Below are 22834 nucleotides of genomic sequence, written 5' to 3' on the forward strand. Positions count from 1 at the left end.
TATCTCGCTTCGCAATGCCTATTAGTATATAATAATAATTAACTTTTCTTTCAACATATATTTTTATGTATGTACAAACGTAAGTATACTGTAGTTAGTTTAATGTAGTTTATTTTATATGGACCCAAGTATGTAGGTACTTAGGTTAAATCTGTGTATTGTGACACAAAATTGGCATCTAGTTACAAAATTGTCAAAATTGAATATTCATTGAACCTCCATTCATTCTCACATATTTCCATATATTTTAATGCTGTTGCTCTATGATTGACGGCCCTTTTTATAAATTTTGAAATCTCAAAACATTCTCATTAACCCTGTATAATATATAACATCCGCTTTTCTTTTATTTTTATTATCTCTTTCAGACTAATAATCTCAAGTTCACTCAGAATAAAATTATTATATAGTTTATTAAAATAATGAGGTTACAACATTAAAAAATCTTTCGATAGTCACACGAATTGAGAAAGATATAACGTTTGAAAAATAACATTATTATCCATATTAATTCCTAATAATTTCTTCTATATTATCTTCTTAATGTATTATAATTTCAGTAATTTGTATTTTTCATATATAGAGCGTTGTGCACTATCCAATACAATTATATCTTATGATAGACTATTGACAATAAAATAATTAAGACAGTGTCAAAATAAGTATTTAATAAAAAAGAAAATACAAAACATCACACTATTTAACATTGCTCAATGCAATATCTAACTTCTTTAACAAAATTTTGTAATAGTAGTGGATGGGTTGATTATTAGCGAAGCCAATGGTTGCGAGCATCAATCCATAACCAAGCAGTATGGAAACCAGCTTGTGTCTTGTCAGCCATTGTCGAATTCCACCAGCTGAAAAAGATAAACTATTGCTTTTTAAATGGAATCTAGTATTTTAATCCCGAATCTAACTATTTAATCCCGAAAAACCCCGTTAACAACAAATAATATTTCATTACATATTTTTTTGATATTACAATGTCGAAAAAAATTAGTTTTAAATTTATCTACTGTTATTCCTATTCCAGAATTAACTTCCTAGTTATTTACAAAAATAACAACATTATAATCATTAACCATTTCTATTTGTGCTCGTTGTTGAGAACCTCATTGACGTTGGCTGTTTGGCGTACACAAGTAAGTATCGCATACGCATCAACTCGCTGTTGGTAACAACGTAGCTAGCTGTTCTGGTGTTCAAGTTGTTGTCATCAGACTCCTTAGTCTTATCATCTTCGTAGGTACCGTCGCCTGACAAGTGACATTTCTCACGTCAAACGATTTATATACGATTAATGAAATGGCGCTAATCTTGCGACCACGAAAAAAAGAATTTAACAATTAAATAAGTTACACTACCTTCGTTGGAAATCGGTTTATAATAATTAATGCCTTCGGGAGCGTCTATAACTTCGCACATAGCTATACATGAGAGATGACCTCCGATGCAACTCGCCCCCCACCCGAAGCCCCCGTGGCTGTGAGGTAGACTCATACTCAGTTCCGTTGACAGGTAAACACCATTTGCCATTATAGCCGCCTATATTAAAAGTAATAAATATTAAACGATTCATATTTATTTACTATATTTTATCATTAATCAAAGAAACCTTGTTCAAATGTTGCTGAAGTCCGAAATGTAAAATGGTATAAAAGTTTTCCAAGCGGTTGCCGTGATACGCATAAAACACCTTCTGGTCTTTGGATAACTCCTTCCATTTCATTTCAGAGTGCGACTTGCAAGAGTTTACCACTTGGAATATGTATTGGGGTTTAGGTGCAGGCAGGAATGAATGTACGTTTATTAAAACGGATTCATGCTAAAAGTTAAATAATGTATTTTTTTATGAAACAATGTCTGTTATTGTTAATAATGAGTGTGTGGATACTTACAGCCTCTGGTGGTATTGTTTTTAAACTAGGTTCTTTTAATCTAACCAACACATAAAAAAGTAAATCAAGAATGTCACTTATATTTGCCAAGTTATCAAGATTGTCCAACTGTTGTAAAACCAAATCCAAAGCTGGTACATCCGTAATAACGCTGAGCTGAATACAGAATAAGGTAGTAAAATATAAATGGAATAAAGTGTATAGCAAAATAGTTCTTTCAATTTCACATACTAATTCATCCATATCCTTGATTCCATTTTTCATAAATACCGGTGGAAAAGGCCTCAGACAGCTTTCGTACCTAAAACTAAATGCTGCTGCGACAAATAGACTCCATTTTATATCAGCGGCCTTAAAATCTTTTTCTAAAACTAGTCTGTAAATTTATTTGCAAGATTAAATTTTTTGATCACATTGTTATTAAATTTTGGTTTAATTATTTATAAGTATACCTTAAGTGAACCGCCTTTTTTTCTAATGAGTCCAACTTAGCTTGATTGTTGTCTGACAACGTTTCCGATGCCGATGCAAAATTGCAATTTGTACCGGTATCCGAAAAAACTTCTGGTTCGCCATCCATTTTGTAAGTTGTTGTTTAAATTTTAAATTTAGGTAATAAACATAATTTTGAAATAACCAAAAGTAACCCAGATTATTGCTTTATTTTGAGTTTTACTCAATTGTCAACAATTTAAACATAAGCAAAATAGAACCACTTTACCAGTTTTATTTTTATTTTATGCATGTATACATAAAGGTTTTATTGAAGAGGTTACTCTTAGAACATATTGTAATAGAAAAATATTTATATATTTGTGTAAAATAAACAACGATATATCTATACCTTATACTAAAGTTTCCGTTTTTAATTGTTTAATGCATGTATTTTTGAATTGGCAAGCCTAATATTAGCAACTATTTGTGAACTGGTAATGGTTTTGTACTGTCGTTGGCAAATGGCAAGGCAATGTCATGTCATCTAATAAAAATGGCGTTTGTGTTGTGTTGAGAAATTACAATAAACATACATTGTGTGATTTAAACATTTCAATTGTTCTTTGGTGTAAATAAATGTAATTTTTTTCTTAGAATAGGTTAAGAAATCGTGGACTAATGAGTTTATTGACCGATGTCTGCCGTGGCTCCCACTATTCCCGGTTTGTAAAAATTACTTGTTGCAGGATCTTTTAATTGTATTTCATGATTGATGAGTTAACCTTACGCATTTCCTTTAGGTAATTAGTAATAAATAATAATTTAGTGTTAACTTTTGATTATTTTTTAGTATAAGTGTTTTTTTGACGACCTATATAATATTGACGTTGCTCTTGCGTTGCTCCGCGTGACGCGTTGATGCTTCCTAGCAAAATTGCCTCCAGTGAATATTGAGTGTTTGAAGAATTATGTCAGGCTAAAATTTGTCGGATAGAGTGAAAAGTAATATTATCATGATGAATACATTGTTAGAAATTTTAGATATGCTGGCAATTATTGGATTTCTCATTGTTTTCTTTTAAATTTTAGGTAACCTGATTATCAAAACGTTTTTATTTTAACTAATACCATCAATAATTATTTTAATTAAAACTAATTATCTTCAAGTGTTCAAGTTGATTTGAAGTTAACAAATTCTATGTGACTATGTTTGTCCTCCTTAATTGTAATTTACATATATCTATTAACAAGTATTATTAGTTAATTTACATATATTTAATTACAAATATAACAAATTATTGACTATTTAATACTAAAATAAATTTTGATTCTTGTAAAGAGCAGCTAGGATATCAGCTCACCTATGCTTTGTCAGTAATATTAAATAGTATAAGGTTTTATAGTTCATGTGTATATATATATATATTATATTTTCCTCTTCATGCACGCTGTGTTACATTTTAATAACAATATTGTATTTGTAGGGGCTGACCCAACAAAGGACATACAAAAGCGTCGAGCTGGTAGTATTGGGTAAGAAACGAGAAATTCAGCTAAAATTGACTTATATATATATACATATATATACACACACACATACTATACATATACTTTTAATCAGTTAAAACAAAACGCGTTAAAAATACCTGTCGCACTAAAAATAATTTAAACGTTTAGTAACTTTACATCTTAGAGAATTAAATATCTTGTGAATACAAATTTTTACAAATTTTCTTTATGTTAATATTCATAATCGTTTTGTTTTTAATATAAATATATGAATAAGAATTGACTCACAATAAACATTTTTAGAAGTTAGAAATTATTATACTACAAGAAACACATTAATTTCTAGATCAGATGAAGACGACGCAAGTGGTGGGAAATATACAAGGATGGAGGAGGACAATATTCAAGACAAGGAGAGGTTTGCCAGGTATTGTAACAAAAACATATTATAATGATTCTTATGATATTTGTTGTATTTTCATATCATTTCTATGATATAGTCTTAAAAAATGCTTTAATTGACCAATCATATTTACACCTGTCCTATCTATTTTTCTCTTTTTCAAAAATCTGTGTTAATAACATCAAGCATTATTTAAAAAAAGAATGTGGATTGCAACACTCTCTTTTTCTTTTTAAATATTGATGACATTGTGAATAAGCAATAAATTGTAGTTATGACCTCATATAACTAAAGAGGTTTAAATATAAATATGATTCTACCAGAATAGATCTATATCTTAAGTTACAAGGCTGGATTAATAGAATAACATAATAACTTGTAAAGATTTACTTCTGAATATGTTTAATTCGTGTAGAAAAGTTATTATTAAAAAAAAAACTATCAAGTAATTAATGTAAGAATACAATGAAAAAATGTCAATGAATGGGTTACATAAAAAATGTGAATGTTTTGTTTCTCACAGCAATGACACCCATTCAAGATATCATAGATAGTGGAATGATTGAAAACGTGACCTAACGCGGATTGCGCCCGCTTCGATTATGTGTTTATTAATATTTAATCATGATTCTTGTTGAGATAGGATATTATGTTGTTTATGTAAATCATAAAAACATCGAGTAGGGAAATGTTTATAAATATATGGCAAAAATAAACCTAATAAAGCGAAATATATTTGTTTTATTAAATAATTTGAACAGTAATGAGTTGGGTATGAAGTTCGATATATTTTTTTGTTACAATCGTCAATTAACACTGATATTAGGGGCATTTTTTTAGTATTTGTGTATTTTCAGTCGTGAAAACCACTGCGAGATCGAACGTCGTCGCAGGAACAAGATGACGGCGTATATTACGGAACTATCTGACATGGTTCCAACATGCTCCGCTCTCGCGAGGAAACCAGACAAACTAACCATACTGCGTATGGCAGTAGCGCATATGAAAGCTTTAAGAGGTAAATATATATACATATATAATTAGGTACATTAAACAATATAAATCGTTAGTTACAAACATCTTAGAACAAATTATATACATTACATTTTTATCCATATAAATTAAATTATGTTTAAACAGTAAAATTAGATTTAAACCATTTGTAGAGTTATGAATTGACTAGAATTTTTTGCTTGTAAATTTAATTAATATTTGGACCCACACACGTAAATGTAATAATTATTGTTCCGCGAATAATATTACTCAAAATGTCTAAATATTTTTCGTTATATACTTCCAGGTACCGGCAACACGTCTACAGACGGCACATACAAACCATCGTTTCTAACGGATCAGGAGTTGAAACACCTCATACTGGAAGCGGCCGATGGATTTTTATTCGTCGTCAGTTGTGACACTGGCCGCATTATATACGTTAGTGATAGTATAGCGCCAGTGCTAAATTATTCTCAGGTAAATAAATATTATTATGTTTATTATTATATTTTTATTTTTATATACTGATTTTATATAACGCATTGATTTTATATCAGAATGAAAAATATTTAAACTTTTATTATCAAGGTGATGATACAAATTCGTACTTAGGGTACTTGTCAGATATAAAATAAAAAAGAGTCATTGTATATATCTTAGAATTTGACAATATTTTAAAGAATGCCATTCCAAGTGATACAAATGATATAAAAGTAACAAGTCACTAGAAATTAAAAAAAAAACCGTATCCATATTTCCACAGCACGACGTACTTTTTTCTTGAATACTTTTTAATTGAAAATGAAACTAGTATTATTCGGATTTACTACGCGGATGTTATTATTTAAAAACTACATAATCCCAACGTTTCGGTTACTTTGCAGCAACCTTGATCACGGGCAGACGAGGTGTTTTAATTGATTTGGTTAAACGTCATTCCCTGAAATAGTATGTCCTTCATCCTTATATTGTAATGTTGTTCGTATGTTCTTCCATAATATAATATTTTCAGGGTGAATGGTACTCATCATGTTTCTACGACCAAGTACATCCCGACGATTTGGAAAAAGTTCGGGAACAGCTAAGCACACAGGAGCCTCAGAACACGGGACGCATTCTGGATCTCAAAACGGGAACCGTTAAGAAGGAGGGACACCAATGTTAGTAACGTTATGGGTTATTACAAAAACATCTGCATTTACTGTATAATTATGTAAATATTTCTCAAAACGAATATATATTATCTATACATAAATACGTGAAAAAAAAAATTTTGAAGCTTTATAAATAAGGAAATCGCGCGAACAGATGAAGTTCGAATTAAACACAGTCCATGTTTATGTGGACAAAACATTTTTTTATATAAAGTCCGTTACATACACTAAATAATAAAAAATATACTAAATAGTAGTCATGCAAGAAAATCCCAAAATATGTTTATTGCCCGTAAATGTCTATTCAACTATTGAACCCCGAAATAATAAATTATTTAATATTATTTAATATCGACTATTGAGAGTTATTTGGAAATAATGTGTGTCATGATGTGTTCCAGCTTCAATGCGTCAAGTGATGGGTTCTCGTCGCGGGTTCATATGCCGCATGCGTGTTGGCGGGACGGCGGAGAGCGCTCACCTGGGCAGGCTGCGCGCGCGCAACTCGCTCGGCCCCTCACACGACGGACACAACTACGCGGTCGTACACTGCACCGGTTACATCAAGAACTGGCCGCCGACAGGTCTGTAACGTATATAGTGAGGTATCCAGAGAAAATATATAATTTTTCTCATATTGAAATTCGAGATTTTATGTCTTTTGGGAAATCAGATCTGTTTCCAGGCATGCAGATGGACCGACCGGTCGAGGACGAGTTGCACGCGTCTCATTGTTGCCTCGTCGCTATTGGTAGATTACAGGTAGATTATTTTTAAATTACATAATATATCCCTTAAATTAATTTATGTCATTTATAAAAAGTAAAAAAGAGTCCTTCATATGGAATTCCTTTTGATATGAATTATGTGTTGAATAAGTATTACTTTTGCAAATATTTCTTTATCTCCAACATTTATTATTATCCATTACAATTTTGTACAAATATTATCTACGAATATTATAAGCATATAATTTAATTCATATAAGGTGATAAACATAATTCGTATATAAAAACCATAGCACATGTAATATGCCATCACTATCCTTGTTTATAATGTAAGTTTAAATATTCATAAGTCGTTTAATAGTTGGATGTGTTCATATAAGTGTTCTAATGTATCGAATGTATGATCAGGTGACGTCAACTCCGAGTAGCGCTGAGGGCAGCGCGTGCGGTGGCGTGGAGTTCGTGTCGCGTCACTCTGTGGAGGGCCGCTTCACGTTCGCTGACCAGCGTGCGGCTCAAGTACTAGGGTATGCGCCCGCGGACCTCCTCGGGAAACTCTGCTACGACTTTTACCATCCAGAAGACCAGCAGCACATGAGAGATAACTTTGATCAAGGTAGAGAGATCTTATATACAACTTGCCAGCCATGTAGTTATCAGTGTTATGTAGAATATTTTCTGCGACTTTATTCTTTTGATACTAAAAATTGCATAAATATTTCCTTGTAATAGCAGTTGTGTCATTCTTTTTCTATTAATTATAGGCTAATCGCCGAATCAAAACCTCGCCCGCTAGGTTTAACACGTGACAGCAAATAGGATATAACACGTCATTAACATTGGAAATTGATTGATTCTTCTTTGATGCTTGTTTGTTCTAACAATTGTTTTGTTTTGCCAAAATTCGTTATTATTATTTCCCACTAACACAATCACATGTTAAAAGGACGTTCTTGGAGGGGAGCACCCTCTTATATGGTTTGCCTATAAACGAAAAAACACAAAAATTGAATTTCCTTTGTATGAACAGATTTTATTGATAATAATAAAGTTCATTTTATTTTTATGTAGTATGTATATGTAATAAAATAACTCTATCATTTCAGTCCTTAAGTTGAAAGGGCAGATAATTTCGCTCATGTATCGGTTTCGCACAAAGAACAGAGAGTGGATCTGGTTGAGGACATCCGCCTTTGCATTCCTCAATCCTTACAACGATGACGTGGAATATATTGTGTGCACAAATACATTGGCCAAGTGAGTATTATTTATGTATAATTTCGATATTTATCGTTTTTTCCAAAATACCAAACATATTCTATGTTATGTTTTGTTCATAGCCGTTCATTGGGCAGCACGGGAGGCGAGCCGGTTGCAGATGAAAACTACGATTACCACCTCCGACAGCGTGATGTGTACCAAGCACCTCCTCCGCCTATACATCAGCAACACCATGCTCCACCAGGTACTTATTATATTAATATGTATGAATGTTTATTATTACTTAATTTTCTCCTAATCTAATGTAGTTCATGTATATTAACATAATTAGTTGCATTAATCTATATTAATTATTTAATAGGTGGTGGAGTGGGTGCTCGCTCGCCGGGTGAGGCGGGTGGTGCGGGCGCTGCGGCTGCCTACGCTCCACATGCGCCTCACTATGCGCCTGACTACTCACCTCACCGACCCGCCAACACACCGCCACATACTACTTGGACAACGCTGCGACCGGTATATTATTTTTACTTGAAACTCTTTAAATAGAAATATGTGATGCTTTAAATCAATTGAAAAACTGAACCTTTATTGTATTTCTCTAAAACGGTATAGTCCTATATCAGAGAGGTTGCTGTTAAAAAAGTTGCTTTTTATTCAAAGATTGAGTGAAATTAGTCTTAATTGCTTTTCTCTAACCCAATATTATTCTCCTAATTTGTTTCTTCTACTCCATAGGAAAGATATCGACACAATAATACAAAATAACCAACATTTTGTTTTCCAGAGCGGGGCCAGTGGAGCCGGGAGTGGTGGTGAAAGTTACGCGTACAGCGGCGACGCGGCTGGTGCGGGTGCGGGTAACGGCAGCCCGGCCCGCTCGCCGCCCGCGCCCGCCTACCTACCACCAGCACACTACCACCACAACCACCACCCCCCACACCCTACACATCCAACGCACCCTACACATCCCACGCATCCACCGCATGGTTTGTATACTATGGAAAACGTTCTCCATTATTATAAATATTAACAAGTTACAAATTGTACTTTGTTTCAATTTAAATGAGTTAAAAAGGATCATAGAATACACAAAACAATAAGCTTAAAGTTGTATAAAACTAGACTAACCAGATAATCCTCGACTAGATAATTTAGTAGTCATTTATGATCATTAAAAATTGGTGTATAATTTTTCACCTAATACATATGTTACTTTCCAGCTGGTATATGGGCATGGCAGGGCGGTGCTGGGGGTGCAGGGGGCCCAGCTGCTGGCGCTCCTGAGGGTGGACACGCGCCCCACGAGCTCTCCGAGATGCTGCAAATACTGGACCAAGGCGGTGCCGCTACCTTCGAAGACCTCAACATAAACATGTTTAATTCCAACTTTGAATAGTGATAGCATTGTACAGTCTCTTTTAGCTGAAATATTCGAGCTGAAAGTTCCCTTTCTGGGATTAGTTTTGATGCTAAAGGGGGACGTTGAAGCCTTTGTATAATTATGTTAATGTATACTCTGAAAAAATTTTTCGTGACAATGCGAATCTGCTTGATTCATTTTAACATTACTTAAGTATAACAATTTGAATTGAGTTTGAGGGCACGATGTTTGTTATAAGAAACAAAAAGCAATGTGTAAACTTATGTTTTATAAGTAAATATTTACTTGCTAGATTTAAACAGTTTTTTTAATTGAAATCCACGTGTTGTTTTGCAAATAAAAGCAATATTTTGTTGCACAACAAATTTTTATACACCTTTGTTAGGTAATCATGGCGCTGGTAACGCATCAGTCAATATGTTTATAATCGGTCGTCAAAATATATATCGAAACAGCTTCTTAAATGCCTGTATATAATAACGCAATATTATTTTGTTATGGTTGGAAAAAATATGAAATGTAACAAAAATAATAATTGTACAGTACATCATACATGAAGTAAATGTAATTCAACTCTCATGTAACATTGTTCATTTAAAGCAGTACCTGTAATTGTTGCCTGTGATGTTCAACCACGAAACGTAGAACAGTTTGGCAGCTCATTTTCACGCCGAACTAAACAAAAAATATTAAACTTTTTACAAAAGTTATGAACACAAAAGTGTTGTCACAAATTTTAATGCATATCTTACAGCACCGTTTGTAATCAACATTGAAATCATTAACATAGGAAAAGTTGCAAAGCTTGAAATAAATATAAGATTGTTGGAAATAAATGTTTTGAAGGAGTAAATAAGTTGATAAAGAATTTGGTACTTTATTTGTAATAATTAGTTGTTTTGTTAGTATTACAAAATAAAATTGTGCTACTATGATTATTTTTAGTGAATTAATCATGTTTTATTACAATATAAAATTATATTATCAAAAATTATTAGTTATCGGAATTTTAAGCACTTTCTAATACAAAAATATTTTTGTATAGATTTTAAGTTTTAAGGTTTAGTACATTTTTTTTTAATTCCTACGAAACCTAATGATTGTAGCGAAATATTGTGTCTTAAATAGGAAATTATGGATTGTTGAAGACACAGATTATTAAGACTATATCAAAAATGTGCTGCATTGCTACTTAATGTTTATGTTGCAATTTTTTTAAAACATTTGTATATTTATTTTATTTTTTTTCCTCTTGTTATTTTATCTTATCAATGAGATTATATTATTGGTAATAAAATTTTGATTTAATTTTCTACAGTATTATATTTTATGAGTCTCTTTTGAATACGTATTTCACATTACATATTAATCAACATTCCCCAAAAGTATATTTTGGTTTAATAATGTATTAGAAAGTGAAATTTAATAAATATATTTATTTTAATACTTTTGTATTAGTTTATAATTTTATTTTTTATACAGAAAAATATATAGGTATTGCATTTAAGATTTATCTTTTAAAATGAATATAATTTGAATGAAATCAAGATTAGGTAAAACAAAATTTTGTAAAAGATTTTTTCATTAAATTTAAGCAACCTAAATTTGTTTTTCTTTTTACTCCTTTTATTTCAACGAATTTAAATAAAAACATAAAAAGAGTTATCGATTGTTGGATTAACTTAATTAAAATAAAATAGTTGTGATAACTGATATGTCATAGCTTCTTATCATAAAGACTAGTGTAATAATAAACAAATGTAAACAATTACAACATCGAACTTAACATCAGTCAGCTTCATTTCTGTATGAATTAGCACCAATTCTTTTATTGGGTACAATTTAAGTTTATGATTTGACATTTCTCCGGTGTGTAACAAGGTTTTAATCATGGATTTAATCACGTCGTTTTTGTTTATTGATCCAAAAAATAGCTTCTGCGTCTAGAGGTATAGTTTATTATGGTGGTAGGTAAAACCTTTAAAACATTTTTTTTATACACTGGATGAAAATTATAAATGCATACTCCCCGGCCAGATGTGAGTGGGGTTGTTATGAAGGTCAAACATGCAAGACTAAACAACCACGGATCAGGGTTACCATTGGTTGTTTTACCCACTTTTTTTTTATGACGCAAGGAAACTCTTTTTGCGACCCGTTTAACCGGCCTTGGTGGGGCCGGAGAGGATGTGTGAAACTCGGCCCGGGCAGGCCCCTACTCACTAAAACCACTGCGAAAGCCATCGGCCGCTATGTTGGTGCACCCCGGATCTATCAGCGACAGGGCACACCAGCGACTCGCCGGTCCTGGGCAAAGACCGGACTTACTCCCTCGGAGAAAGGTGGCGACCCCGGCAATTAGGACCGCCCCGACGACGCCGAGCTTTCACAGGAGCCGGGTTACCAGCCCGACCCCAGCCCGGTGCGCAGGGGCGCTATTGGAGGCGTTGATACCGCCTCCGGCGCACCCCCGTCCGTCGTCAGTGGAGGGAGGGTGCATCGACAGCATCCTGCCGTTCCCGCTCAGATGCCTCCTTCGTGGACATGACCGTCTCACAGAAGGAGAACACTGCCAGCCAGGACCTGTCACTCTCAGTATCTTCTCTGCGATACTCGAAAACGACAAGTCCACTCCGCCGAGAGCCGCTTCAAGGTCTCGGCGCTGCGCAGCCCATCTCGGGCACACCTCGAGGTTGTGCTGGGCCGAGTCCAGCGCAGCGCCGCACTCATGGCAGCCTCCTTTCGGCTCTCTCCTTGCCGTCCGACACAAGTAATCACTGAAGCACCCGTGCCCGGTGAAGACCTGCGTCAAACGGAAAGTGAGGGGTTTGCGTTTCCGCCTCATCCAACGCTCTAGGGCCGGACGGAGCGCTGTCATTGTACGTTTACCGTACTGCTGCCCCGCTAGGTCCTCCCCCCACTCCCGCGTAAGGTGCGACTCCCCCTGCCAGCGAACCGCCCGGATCTCCTCTGACACCCACTAAAACAACCAACGGTAACCCTAATCGCCATCTTTGGACATCACTGTATCGCTTTAGTAATTATCTTGACGATCCGGTGGAATATCCCCTCTGATGAGAGCGGGATGCAGGCCTTAGAAGGTGGAGAGACTCAAGGCCACACTAGCAGGAACGTACAGCTGGGAGAAGAAACGGCGGACATACGGACATACTCTCGCCTCTTTCTTATCAGTTTCCTCTGCGGACCGTATCAGCGGATCCGGCTGACTCACCTGTCCTGTTCTGCGGCCTTCTTTGCTGCAATCACCTTCTTATAGAAGGAGGCCATGACAACCCTACGCACGCATCAATTATCAATCATCGTGCTTATAAAGATTGGAAGCTAGAGTTCTTCGCCAAGCGAGTCCGCCAATTCTGCGCGGTGTTAGATCCAAGAAAGGAATTCCTCCTGGATGTAACAAGGCGTGTCCATTCGCATCATCAACTCAGCTATACGATAAAACAGCTCTCTCTCCCACAGTCGGATCAAGGCTTGGTGAACTAGATTTTCCCGCGCCTTCGTCCGGTACGGCAGGTAACGTTCTACTTCAATACCAAACAACCTACCTAAATTTAATCTGTTCGGACGAAACAAGTAAATTTTCAAGCTATAGTATTATTATAGAGTTAGTTATAAAGGAACGTTTATTATTTAAATAATTTTATAAAAAAAGTTTTAATTAATTAATCATTTACATATTTTATATATTGCTTATTGTGAGTAATTAAAATTAAGCAAAGCTGGGAGATAGATAAAATGTCGTAGCTTTTTATCAAATACGGGTGATTCACATACGTATTGAAACGGTTCATTGTGGCAACTATATGAATGTAGTTAATTGACATCTTACAGCTGTCATAGTTTGAGATGTGAATAAATACTGAATACTGATATTACAGTATACATGTCTTAAAATTTTATGCTTGTTATTTTTAATGGTATAGTAATAAAATATGTAAATTTATATTATTTCTTTTTAAATCGATTATAATATATGTGTATTTTTAAACATTATAAGTATAGTCGCAATGACTAAAACAGCGCAAGAATTTATACAAAACTCATTCTCTCCAATAATTGCTACGTTATGCAGTCCAAAAGTGGATAATATAGTATGTAAAAATAATCTAACTTTACCGGAGTTGCTGCAGCCGTTTACGCAACTAGACTGGGAAGGTGCGGAATTAGAAATTTCTGATTTTTGCATTGCTTATAATTAATACTAAAAATATAATAAATGCATTTACTCTTATTATAAAGGTCAAATTCGGGAACCTGGAGGAAATTTTTGTTCAATAAGAAATTTAAATTTAGTCATTAGAGATGTGCTTTGGAAGCCACTTCAGCCAACAGAGGCCCGAAGACAACTTAATAATGCAGTTCTACATAATTATGATGAGAAAACTGTTATAATGAAAATAGGTTCAGTATCACAATATAAATATTAACTGGATGGTGCTTTTAACATAACATTGCCTTGATTTATATGATACAACTTATTGCAGATACACAAATATTTGATGTACCTCAAGCAACACCGTGGTTTGATGCATGGAGAGAAACATATTTGGAAGTGCAATTCCCCTCTGATCATGAATTTACAAAACATTTCTTGGCTTGTATAATAGTTGCCACCACTTTTGAAGATGACATAGTTGAAACATACAACACTCTTAACCAACAATATGCACAACTTCAAAATGTCACCCCTCCCAAACTACCAAAGTGGTTTAACAGTTCAGTTTTGAAGTCTTATCTCTTATTACATGATGTTTCTGCAATTTCCAAAGAGAAGTAAGTTTGAATAATTAACATCTAAATTATTTGAATTTAATATATAACATTATTATAATTTATAGAGCTGATAAAATGTTTGAAACAATGAAACAAACCTTTGGTGCTACCAACTGTTTTATGCTATCAATTAATTCCAAGACTTCTAACGAACCCAAGTTAACAACAGACTATTGGGCAAATTATCTTAAACAATCATCAGAGAGCAGTGTGAGTACAATTATTATTTGAAAATAATAGAATGATCAGTGATATCATTTGATGTTAATATTGATTAAAAAAATGTTGTGTTTTTCATTTGAAGTAAATATTTTCTAATTTTATATAACTGTACTGTTTGAAATTATTTTCTAATTTAATTGGGTCCTAAATGTTACATACAAAGAGTAATGTTTAAACATATTTGACAGGTTGAAACAGTTTCACTTTCAAGCTCTTCCAGTATACATGATGCTCAACTTACAGCTCAACCAGGTCATGTCAGTTTATTAGGTATTCATTATATTATATTTAATAATATTATATACTATTTTGTAACTTGGCTTAACGTGAAACTTTTAAATTATTTTTAATTTTATATCTCGTGTCTCTTTAGTGGAAATTATAATTAAGAATTGGTATTACCTTATGCATTACAAAGCTATTAAGTATAAAAACATATAATAACATATTTCTATTTTAATATAAAACCATTTTATTCTATTAATTCTTTAATTAGTGGCTTTGAACCTTCATGCAATATAGTATTGTATATAAGATTATTTATTTACTTTAGTTACAACATCATTAATACCTCTTTACAGATGATAGACAGAATACTTTAACAACATCAACGAATGCGGATGGTGTCCATCCTTTGACAAATACTGAATCAGACACATACGACAATGCAAATAGTTTACAAGTAAGTATTTAAAAGCAAATATTATTTTAGTTTATATTCAGATATTTGTGATTAATTTGTATTAATTTCAGCCATATTCGTTCTCCGGTAGTTCGGAAAGTGTAAATGTTGCTGGAAGACAATTAGAGAGACAGAGTGAGATTCATGGAGCAGCATTAAATGCCAATGACATTGAGTCAATGAAATCATTCTTAAAAGACTATGTATCTAAAGCATTTGTTCCTTATTTAGAAAAGCTTATAGCACAACTAAATGAAGTGGTGAGTTAGTGAAAATTATATAAATATTAAAGATATTAATGTTTATTTCTTTTGAGAGGATTTTGGATAATATGTAAAATATATAGGTCGCAAATAAAAAAGGCGTCAGTAGATCTTTACTGTCGGCGACGAAGCGTTGGTTTACAGCTGGAAAGTCTGGAACAACTACTGTGAACAATACGGTCATGTAAGTTTTGATATACATTTTTTTGTATAGCTCATATATAACGATTTACTGATAGTCTATAGCAGTGATTACAATTATTAGCCTAGCATTGTACTGTACTGTGTTTAAGGTGTAATATTATTTAAGTTTTCTCTCAAAATCTGCTCTATTTAATAAACTATTCAGTCTTGCCTTTGAGAAATCCTACTTCAACAACCGTGTTCACCGAACAATATTGTGTTTGCTTCTATTACGTCATAATATGTCTATAAACGTGATTTATATTTTATAGTTATTCGAGCGACTGTCCGGAGCTACAGCTTCGTCGTCTTGGCGACGTGTGGTTCATGTGTGGTCAATGGTCCCGTGCTTTCGATAGTTACCACGCGGCCAAGCGTGAGTTCTACGCGGATAGCGCTTGGCTTTGTTATGCCGGGGCTCTTGAAATGGCCGCCGTTAGTGCCTTCATGGCCGGCGATGCAAACCGGAAGACCTTTGGCTATATGGAGGAAAGCATAGTCACATATCTGAATACGTGCCGGTTAGTTTTTGGTGTCGCTTAACAATTTAATGGTTTTTTCGAGAGTGTGTATAATAATAATAAGTGTAGTAATCTAGTGATAAGGTATCAATCGCAATATGGTGTTAAATTTTAAATTTGTTTTTGTCACTATTTTTAATACCGAATTATTAATGTTTATCGTATTCCCCGAAATATCATCACAAAAACTCCTCCTCACACAAATTCTGAATTATATGTAGGCTATTAACTAAATATTTTCTTTAGAATGGTGCAATATGCTGTTCGAGCTACTCTCCTCTCCGTGCCGTGTCTCATCAGTGCCGGGTTCTATGGCGAGGCCGCTAAGCAACTTATCCGAATGACTTCAGAAGACAGCGATTTGCGGAGTGCTATGCTTCTAGAACAAGCGGCACTTTGTTTCTTGAAAGGGCCCTCTACCAAAATAATGTCGAGAAAATACGCTTTCCACATGGTTTTAGCCGGACACAGGTTCTCCAAAGCCGGACAAAAAAAACACGCGTACCGCTGCTACAAGCGGGCGTATCAGGTAATAGAATAGTATTCCTCTCTACTCATGTTTCTCTAAGTTTTAATAGTGACGTTTTACTTTTAAAAGTAGTTACTAATTACTATACTTGATCCTTACAAATCAGCAACATTATATACTAGATAAATTGAAGAGGTAGTTCTAAAACAAGACATTTTTTTTTTGATTTATTGGCTGTTTATAAAGTTTAAAGTTTATATAAAGATATAGAGAGATAGATCGAAATACAACAGAAAACACATGAAAAACTCACAATGCATACTTTTTGATGCCTAACAATATATGTTATGTAATCTGTTCAGGTGTATGAGGATAGTGGCTGGCGGCTGTCAACGGACCACGTGCAATTTGCTCTCGGTCGTCTAGCTGGCGCGCTGAGGGTCAAGGAGGCTGTGTCGTGGCTCGCGGCTCCTCTCGCACCAAACTCCCCTCAGCCGCCCGCCATGCAGGACGCCTTCCTCCGAGAGTTCATGCTGGCTCACCAGGTGACAGACATGTTATATTATTAGTTATATATTTGATGGAGGTAACGTATACCAATAGGGCTACATCTGGATATTGACAAATTTTGTCAGGTTCAGCTTTTTGAATCAACGTTGATAGACCAATCTGCATCCGAATGTTCATTGTAAATTATTCCTCCTGGAGAGGTGATCTGCATGCTGTTTAAATTGTTGACATTTTTAGAGTAGAAACTTCTAACAGTAACATTCAGCGGTCGTTCTTCCAGAGGCAAAATTTTGGTTTTAGGTTTGTTATTGTCATCTCGTTTCTTTTTTGAGTCTTTTATTTTTAAATTAAGTAATTGAATATTTTTGCCCAAACCTGATTGATTCAGAAGTGTACCTTATATTCTTATTGGTTGCAAACTTCTATGCCGATGCGAAGATTTCCGGGACAGACAAATTTATTAATGAAAATACTATTCAATATCTAGACTATTGCTTTTATAATTGAGTTCGCGATTTTATCATGATATATCAGGACTTTTTTGGGGATTTTCCATTATACGATTTTTTTGACTACTGCATTGGAACTCTGTCAATCTTATATTAAACCAGAATTTTTCACGTTATATTTCCGAAAAACATCGTTTTATTTAAATGTGTAAAAGCGGGAGGTCTTAAATATCATCAGAATCGTTTTTTAAATATATTTCAGTCTGGTTTCTCAATTTTGTGTTCTTTTTGATGTCTATAATTGATTGTCAAATTTTTCATATATATATTTTTTATATATTTCGGCAGATACAAACACCAAACCACTCATAACCATCTTATCTTAAAATGTTATTAATAATGATTAATATTAAATAAAGTTTTTATTTTAATTATTCATCCTAAAACAATATTTTTTGTTTTAACGCCGCTTGCTCATCTTTAAGTGTGTACAGGCTACTGAAAATTACGCCCTGAATTTCCACCGAATAACTTTAATAAGTACCCATTTCAATTATTATCCTTATGTTTAATTTGTTGTATCATTGATATTGATAAAGTGAGGTAGAAATTATAGTTAATACTTATAAAATTTTCAGCAATTCGTTGAAACTTTAGAGGAGTTTAAGGAACACCTTCCAGTGTTGCCAGTGCCGTTGTTATCAGTAGAGGACACCGCGGTGTTATGCGTTGGTCCGATGCCTTTGTCGTCTCCGGGACGTATCGCCGCCTCTTCACTTTCTTTGCCGCCGCAGAGGAATTCCTCTAAAGATTTCCCATACTGGCACAAATTGGAGGAGAATCTGCTTCAGGTGGCGCAAGGAAGCGTCCCTATGATATTTAAACCAAGTATAGATTTGTATACGCAGAAAACAGATAGCAACCCCATTGTACCCAAAGGAGGTAGGTTCACGAAAACACTCAACCTAAAAAGCAGTAATCTTTGTATTTTTTTGACTTGTCTAATATAGATACATATTTATGTTTCAATAAAAACAATTTGTTTTTCAGAACCAATTCAGATTGCCATAACTTTATATAATCCTTTGAAAATTCCGATACTCTTGAAGGAGTTGGAATTGTTGTGGCAGTTCACTTTGGAAGCGGATAATACAGAGATTTCTAGCGATGAGATTTTAAACAACGAGCCGTTAATAGCTTCGGGACAAATTAAAGAGAGTAATGTTATACGTGGACAGAAATTGAAATCGTTCTTACTGGAAGGAGAGTGCAGAAAGACGCTAAATCTAACGGTCACACCCTTACAGACTGGACAGCTGTCCATACAGGGATTAGCGTTCAAGTAAGTTAAATACTGATATATTTACTATGAAGCATCTTATAAAAGATCAAAGGACAGTAAATTCCAAGAAGTGTTTTATTTTAAATCATATATTGATGCCCCTTTAATTTTCATTACACCAAGATTTTAAGAAGTTTCCTTGTAAATTTGTACCAGCTTTATTATCTGATCTTTATTTTCAATCTGTGTTATACTATATTAAAAGTTGATCGACTCAATAAGGCTAGAAACCCTAAAAACATTTCACCTACCATCCAGTTTTCTTATTAACACGGAGTTCTTAATTAAATTGACATCTTCTAAACTGATGTTAGAATTTTTTTTTTACTTGTAGTCTGATAAACGTCGGAGAGGGAAAGAATAATGAAAATGGCGTTTCAGTGTTGGGTAAAGTAAACTTACAGAATGGTGCTAATTGTTCTGATAAATTGTTACTAATAACAGTCATACCACACGCGCCGTGTCTTCAGGTACAACTTTTATATTTGTATAATAATAATTAAACAAAGATATTGTGAACAAATTCAATTTATCTTTAGAACTTTTTGTAGTCGTTTATTGTAATCATTCATATGAAAATTGTCTTATTTTTATGTCTTATTTAATCTGTCATTATGAATTTTATTTCATACAGTTTTTTTTTTCGTGTAGAATCTTTTATTTTATATAAAGAGTCTTATAATAGTGATAGGGTAAATCATATCAACACAGATATTTTTATACAAAATAGATTATATCAAAAAGTCTTGGCTTAACGTGTATTAATCTATCTTCAGATGACACTATCGGAAACTGTGACTGAAGTAATAAGTGGAGAAATATTAACAGTGGACGTGGATTTCTGTAACATTGGTCCGGTAACATTGAAAAACCTGTATTTAGCAGTGTCACACCCGGAGTGTATGGCGTGGCGTGGCGTGGTGGGCTCTAGTGATAACGTAGACGACTTTGGCGTTCTCTATGACGAAAAATATAGACCGCCCCCCGACTTTACAGGTATATATAACATATATTATTGCTGTATTTATACATCCTAATTTGGAATCCATGTTATTATTGAAAACTAGGTATTCCTAACTCTTAATATAAGATACGATATGAACTCTTGATAGAATATATGAGATCACGGTAAGAGTAACAATTAGCATATTTCGTATTACATAAGTATTAGTACATTATTTTATAATTTATTTTTGAAATTCACAATGAATTTCATTGTCTGCTTAATTGTTGTTGATTGTTTGAAAGTGGCACATAAATGGGCTCTATTTAATAATATGTGTGATAATCACCATCTTATCCGCGCTTCGGCCAACCGCTACTGTGTCAGATTGTCTAGAATCATTAACATTTCCAGACGAGAGAGCAGCTCGTGCGGCGGCTCGAGCCATGTCGGCTGCTCGTCGCGTGACGTCAGTAGTGCCGCAGTGCTCGGCGGGAGCGCACGTGCGGACCACCCTGTTGCTGCGGCCACACGCCCGCGCCTCCGACCTGTACTTACTCGCCTACTACGAGACCGGCCAACGAGCTCGCCCGCACCGCCTCCTCAGACACGTCTTCCGTTTTAAACCCATTGTCGGTACCTTTTTTCATATATTTCATTTGCATTTTAATGTTTTTGCGATAACATTGTAACATACTCCTATAAGTTTCAGTATTTTAAGTTCCTTTGATAAAGTGATGATGTAACTTTATAACATTTGCGTCTTCTCTTAGGAGACCGTTGAGATATCGGTGACTCCGCGCAGAGGTTTGAGTACTGTTGGCAATAAAGTTATAGAAAGTATGCATCTTTCGATCGAACTGAAAAATGTTTGTAATGAAAAAGAAGATGACATAACGCTGGAAGTTCTAGAAGCTTCTCTGTTGAGCAGACAGTGGAGGTTGACAGACAGCAGACACTCGTCGGAAATCGACAACTGTTTGATATCACGTGAAAGAATTCATTTCATATTAAAAAGTACGCGAATATTTGGAGATTTACCGGACGGTCGTGTCGAGTACTCCTGCCTTAAATTCGCAGAACATCACCCAGAAACCAAAGATGACATTAATAAGCCGCCCTATTCTAAATTTGTAACTGACTATATGTCTCCATTACTAGAAAATTTGGAATCTATTCAAAGTCCAGCGAATACTTCTGGCCTGATCCAATCCATGTTGGTTTTGAGATGGAAAGCAAACAATAGAAAGACTAATCGCAGAGTCGTCGGCCAACACAGCATATGGATGGATTGCTTTACGAAAACACTATCAAGGGAAAGAGAAAAATTGCCCATCGAAGTCACAAGCGGAGTACAACTCGACGATTTAGACAGCGCCACAGATATAACCGATGTGAAGAGTAAAAATGATAATAACGACCTCGTCATCATCAAAGTCGAACATTCCAACCACATTAATCATAACTTCAAAGCAAATAAACTATGCCTGATACCCGTAGTCTTGAACATAGTCAATTGTCAAGGATCACCGGTAACAGTTTTTATTGATATGCATAAACAACAGAACAGGTATCTATTTTATATGTAATTAGTTTCATGAACATTATATCTGATTATAATTATAATGTTATATCTTACTATGATTCTAGAGATTCTTCGGGAGAGATTGGATGGGCCGGGGCCCTTAATAACGGTTTAGATGCGGATTCCAAAGAATTGGGTGTGAACGTGACCTTGGATAAGTTCGAGTCGAGAAGAGTTCAGGTATTGAAACATATTATCTTATATAAAATTTTCGTTACATAAATGTCACTGATAATATTAATTTAAGCTACTTGTAGAACAACATAACAAGTAGAACATGTTTCATTTAAAAAGTATTTAACATAGTCCTTGGATGCGATATATTTATTGAAAGTGTTATATTATTTTAAATGTGTCATTCTTGATATTAATCTTTGTTATTAAAAATTAAGAATATACGTATGTATGATAAAAGTTTGTGAAAAAAATGTTAGTCCGTGCCAGCAGTCTGTGTCGTTTTTACAATCGTCTAACAGAACTGTTAAGGGTGTCTTGTTTGTATTAAGTATGCAATGTTAATGAATTATCCCCAGGTTCGGGCTTTGTGTGCCGCTCCAGGAACCTATCTGGTGGGTGGTGCGTTCCACGTCACTACCAAACACGACCAAATCCTCAACTCATACTTTCCTAATACAACTTCACTGTTGGTCGTTAAGCAGATGTAACGGCAGAGACACACTGGTGTCTGAATTTGTTTTAATAGAAATCTATTCCCCTTATACATTTAATATGGTTGGAAGTACGTTAGTTTATTCTCGTTCAGAGTAGTCGATTGCTGATTGGTCAGATATGTAGTGGGGATCTATTACGATAAAACTTGAAAAGACCAGTATACCTCTTGCCTAATGCCTTATAACAGCGAATGTTTGGAACGATAAGCCACAATTTAATTTGTATAGTGCAATTTATTCCTTATTAAATAAAATATTTCTTTATTATATATGAATTTTATTTTAAAATCATCCAATAAATATTTACGCTTTTTTAAATACCTAAATACATTTAATTCATGATGCCAATGTTTTATATTCGATAACTTTTCTTTATTGTTTGTTACATAATTCTCAGATTACACTTTACTTTTAAATTTTTATGGTAAATTCAAACAAAGCCATTTCTGCCTTAATCTCATTTCGTATTACT

The 22834-nt window shown here is 34.2% G+C and overlaps 3 protein-coding genes across 8 annotated transcripts; 2 read left to right on the forward strand and 1 right to left on the reverse strand.

The window, feature by feature from the left end:
• Positions 1-653: 653 nt before the first annotated feature.
• Positions 654-2604, reverse strand: LOC116779247 (protein mono-ADP-ribosyltransferase PARP16). The gene is made up of 7 exons (XM_032673476.2): positions 2354-2604; positions 2133-2277; positions 1902-2057; positions 1619-1828; positions 1368-1548; positions 1086-1259; positions 654-860 (listed from the first exon to the last, which is right to left on the reverse strand). Exons 1-7 carry the CDS (start codon positions 2479-2481, stop codon positions 697-699), a joined length of 1158 nt encoding a protein of 385 aa, XP_032529367.2. The 5' UTR covers positions 2482-2604; the 3' UTR covers positions 654-696.
• A 242-nt stretch (positions 2605-2846) lies between these two features.
• On the forward strand, positions 2847-11332 carry LOC116778871 (aryl hydrocarbon receptor nuclear translocator homolog). 4 transcript variants are annotated; one of them, XM_032672933.2, is made up of 14 exons: positions 2847-3058; positions 3821-3869; positions 4192-4272; positions 5106-5266; positions 5549-5721; positions 6257-6404; positions 6800-6982; positions 7072-7160; positions 7535-7742; positions 8233-8383; positions 8467-8591; positions 8709-8860; positions 9132-9333; positions 9568-11332. In XM_032672933.2, the coding sequence occupies exons 1-14, from the start codon at positions 3031-3033 to the stop codon at positions 9741-9743; spliced, it is 1926 nt and encodes a 641-aa protein (XP_032528824.1). In that variant the 5' UTR covers positions 2847-3030; the 3' UTR covers positions 9744-11332. The 4 variants fall into 4 exon arrangements, with proteins under 4 accessions (XP_032528824.1, XP_032528825.1, XP_032528826.1 ...); XM_032672934.2 differs by having other exon boundaries at positions 7084-7160; XM_032672935.2 differs by having other exon boundaries at positions 4197-4272.
• Positions 11333-13595: 2263 nt separating this feature from the next.
• On the forward strand, positions 13596-22629 carry LOC116778265 (trafficking protein particle complex subunit 8). 3 transcript variants are annotated; one of them, XM_061529981.1, is made up of 20 exons: positions 13596-13666; positions 13752-13904; positions 13989-14150; positions 14234-14522; positions 14588-14732; positions 14933-14996; positions 15326-15426; positions 15498-15686; positions 15773-15873; positions 16145-16393; positions 16640-16922; positions 17225-17407; positions 18460-18763; positions 18872-19163; positions 19498-19633; positions 19940-20159; positions 20521-20738; positions 20880-21676; positions 21757-21871; positions 22225-22629. In XM_061529981.1, the coding sequence occupies exons 1-20, from the start codon at positions 13648-13650 to the stop codon at positions 22354-22356; spliced, it is 4152 nt and encodes a 1383-aa protein (XP_061385965.1). In that variant the 5' UTR covers positions 13596-13647; the 3' UTR covers positions 22357-22629. The 3 variants fall into 3 exon arrangements, with proteins under 3 accessions (XP_061385965.1, XP_061385964.1, XP_061385966.1); XM_061529980.1 differs by having other exon boundaries at positions 13597-13666; positions 14933-15014; XM_061529982.1 differs by having other exon boundaries at positions 13614-13904; positions 14933-15014.
• The last annotated feature ends 205 nt before the right edge of the window (positions 22630-22834 follow it).

The sequence above is a fragment of the Danaus plexippus genome, chromosome 6, assembly GCF_018135715.1.
Source record: "Danaus plexippus chromosome 6, MEX_DaPlex, whole genome shotgun sequence".
Lineage (NCBI taxonomy): Eukaryota > Metazoa > Arthropoda > Insecta > Lepidoptera > Nymphalidae > Danaus > Danaus plexippus.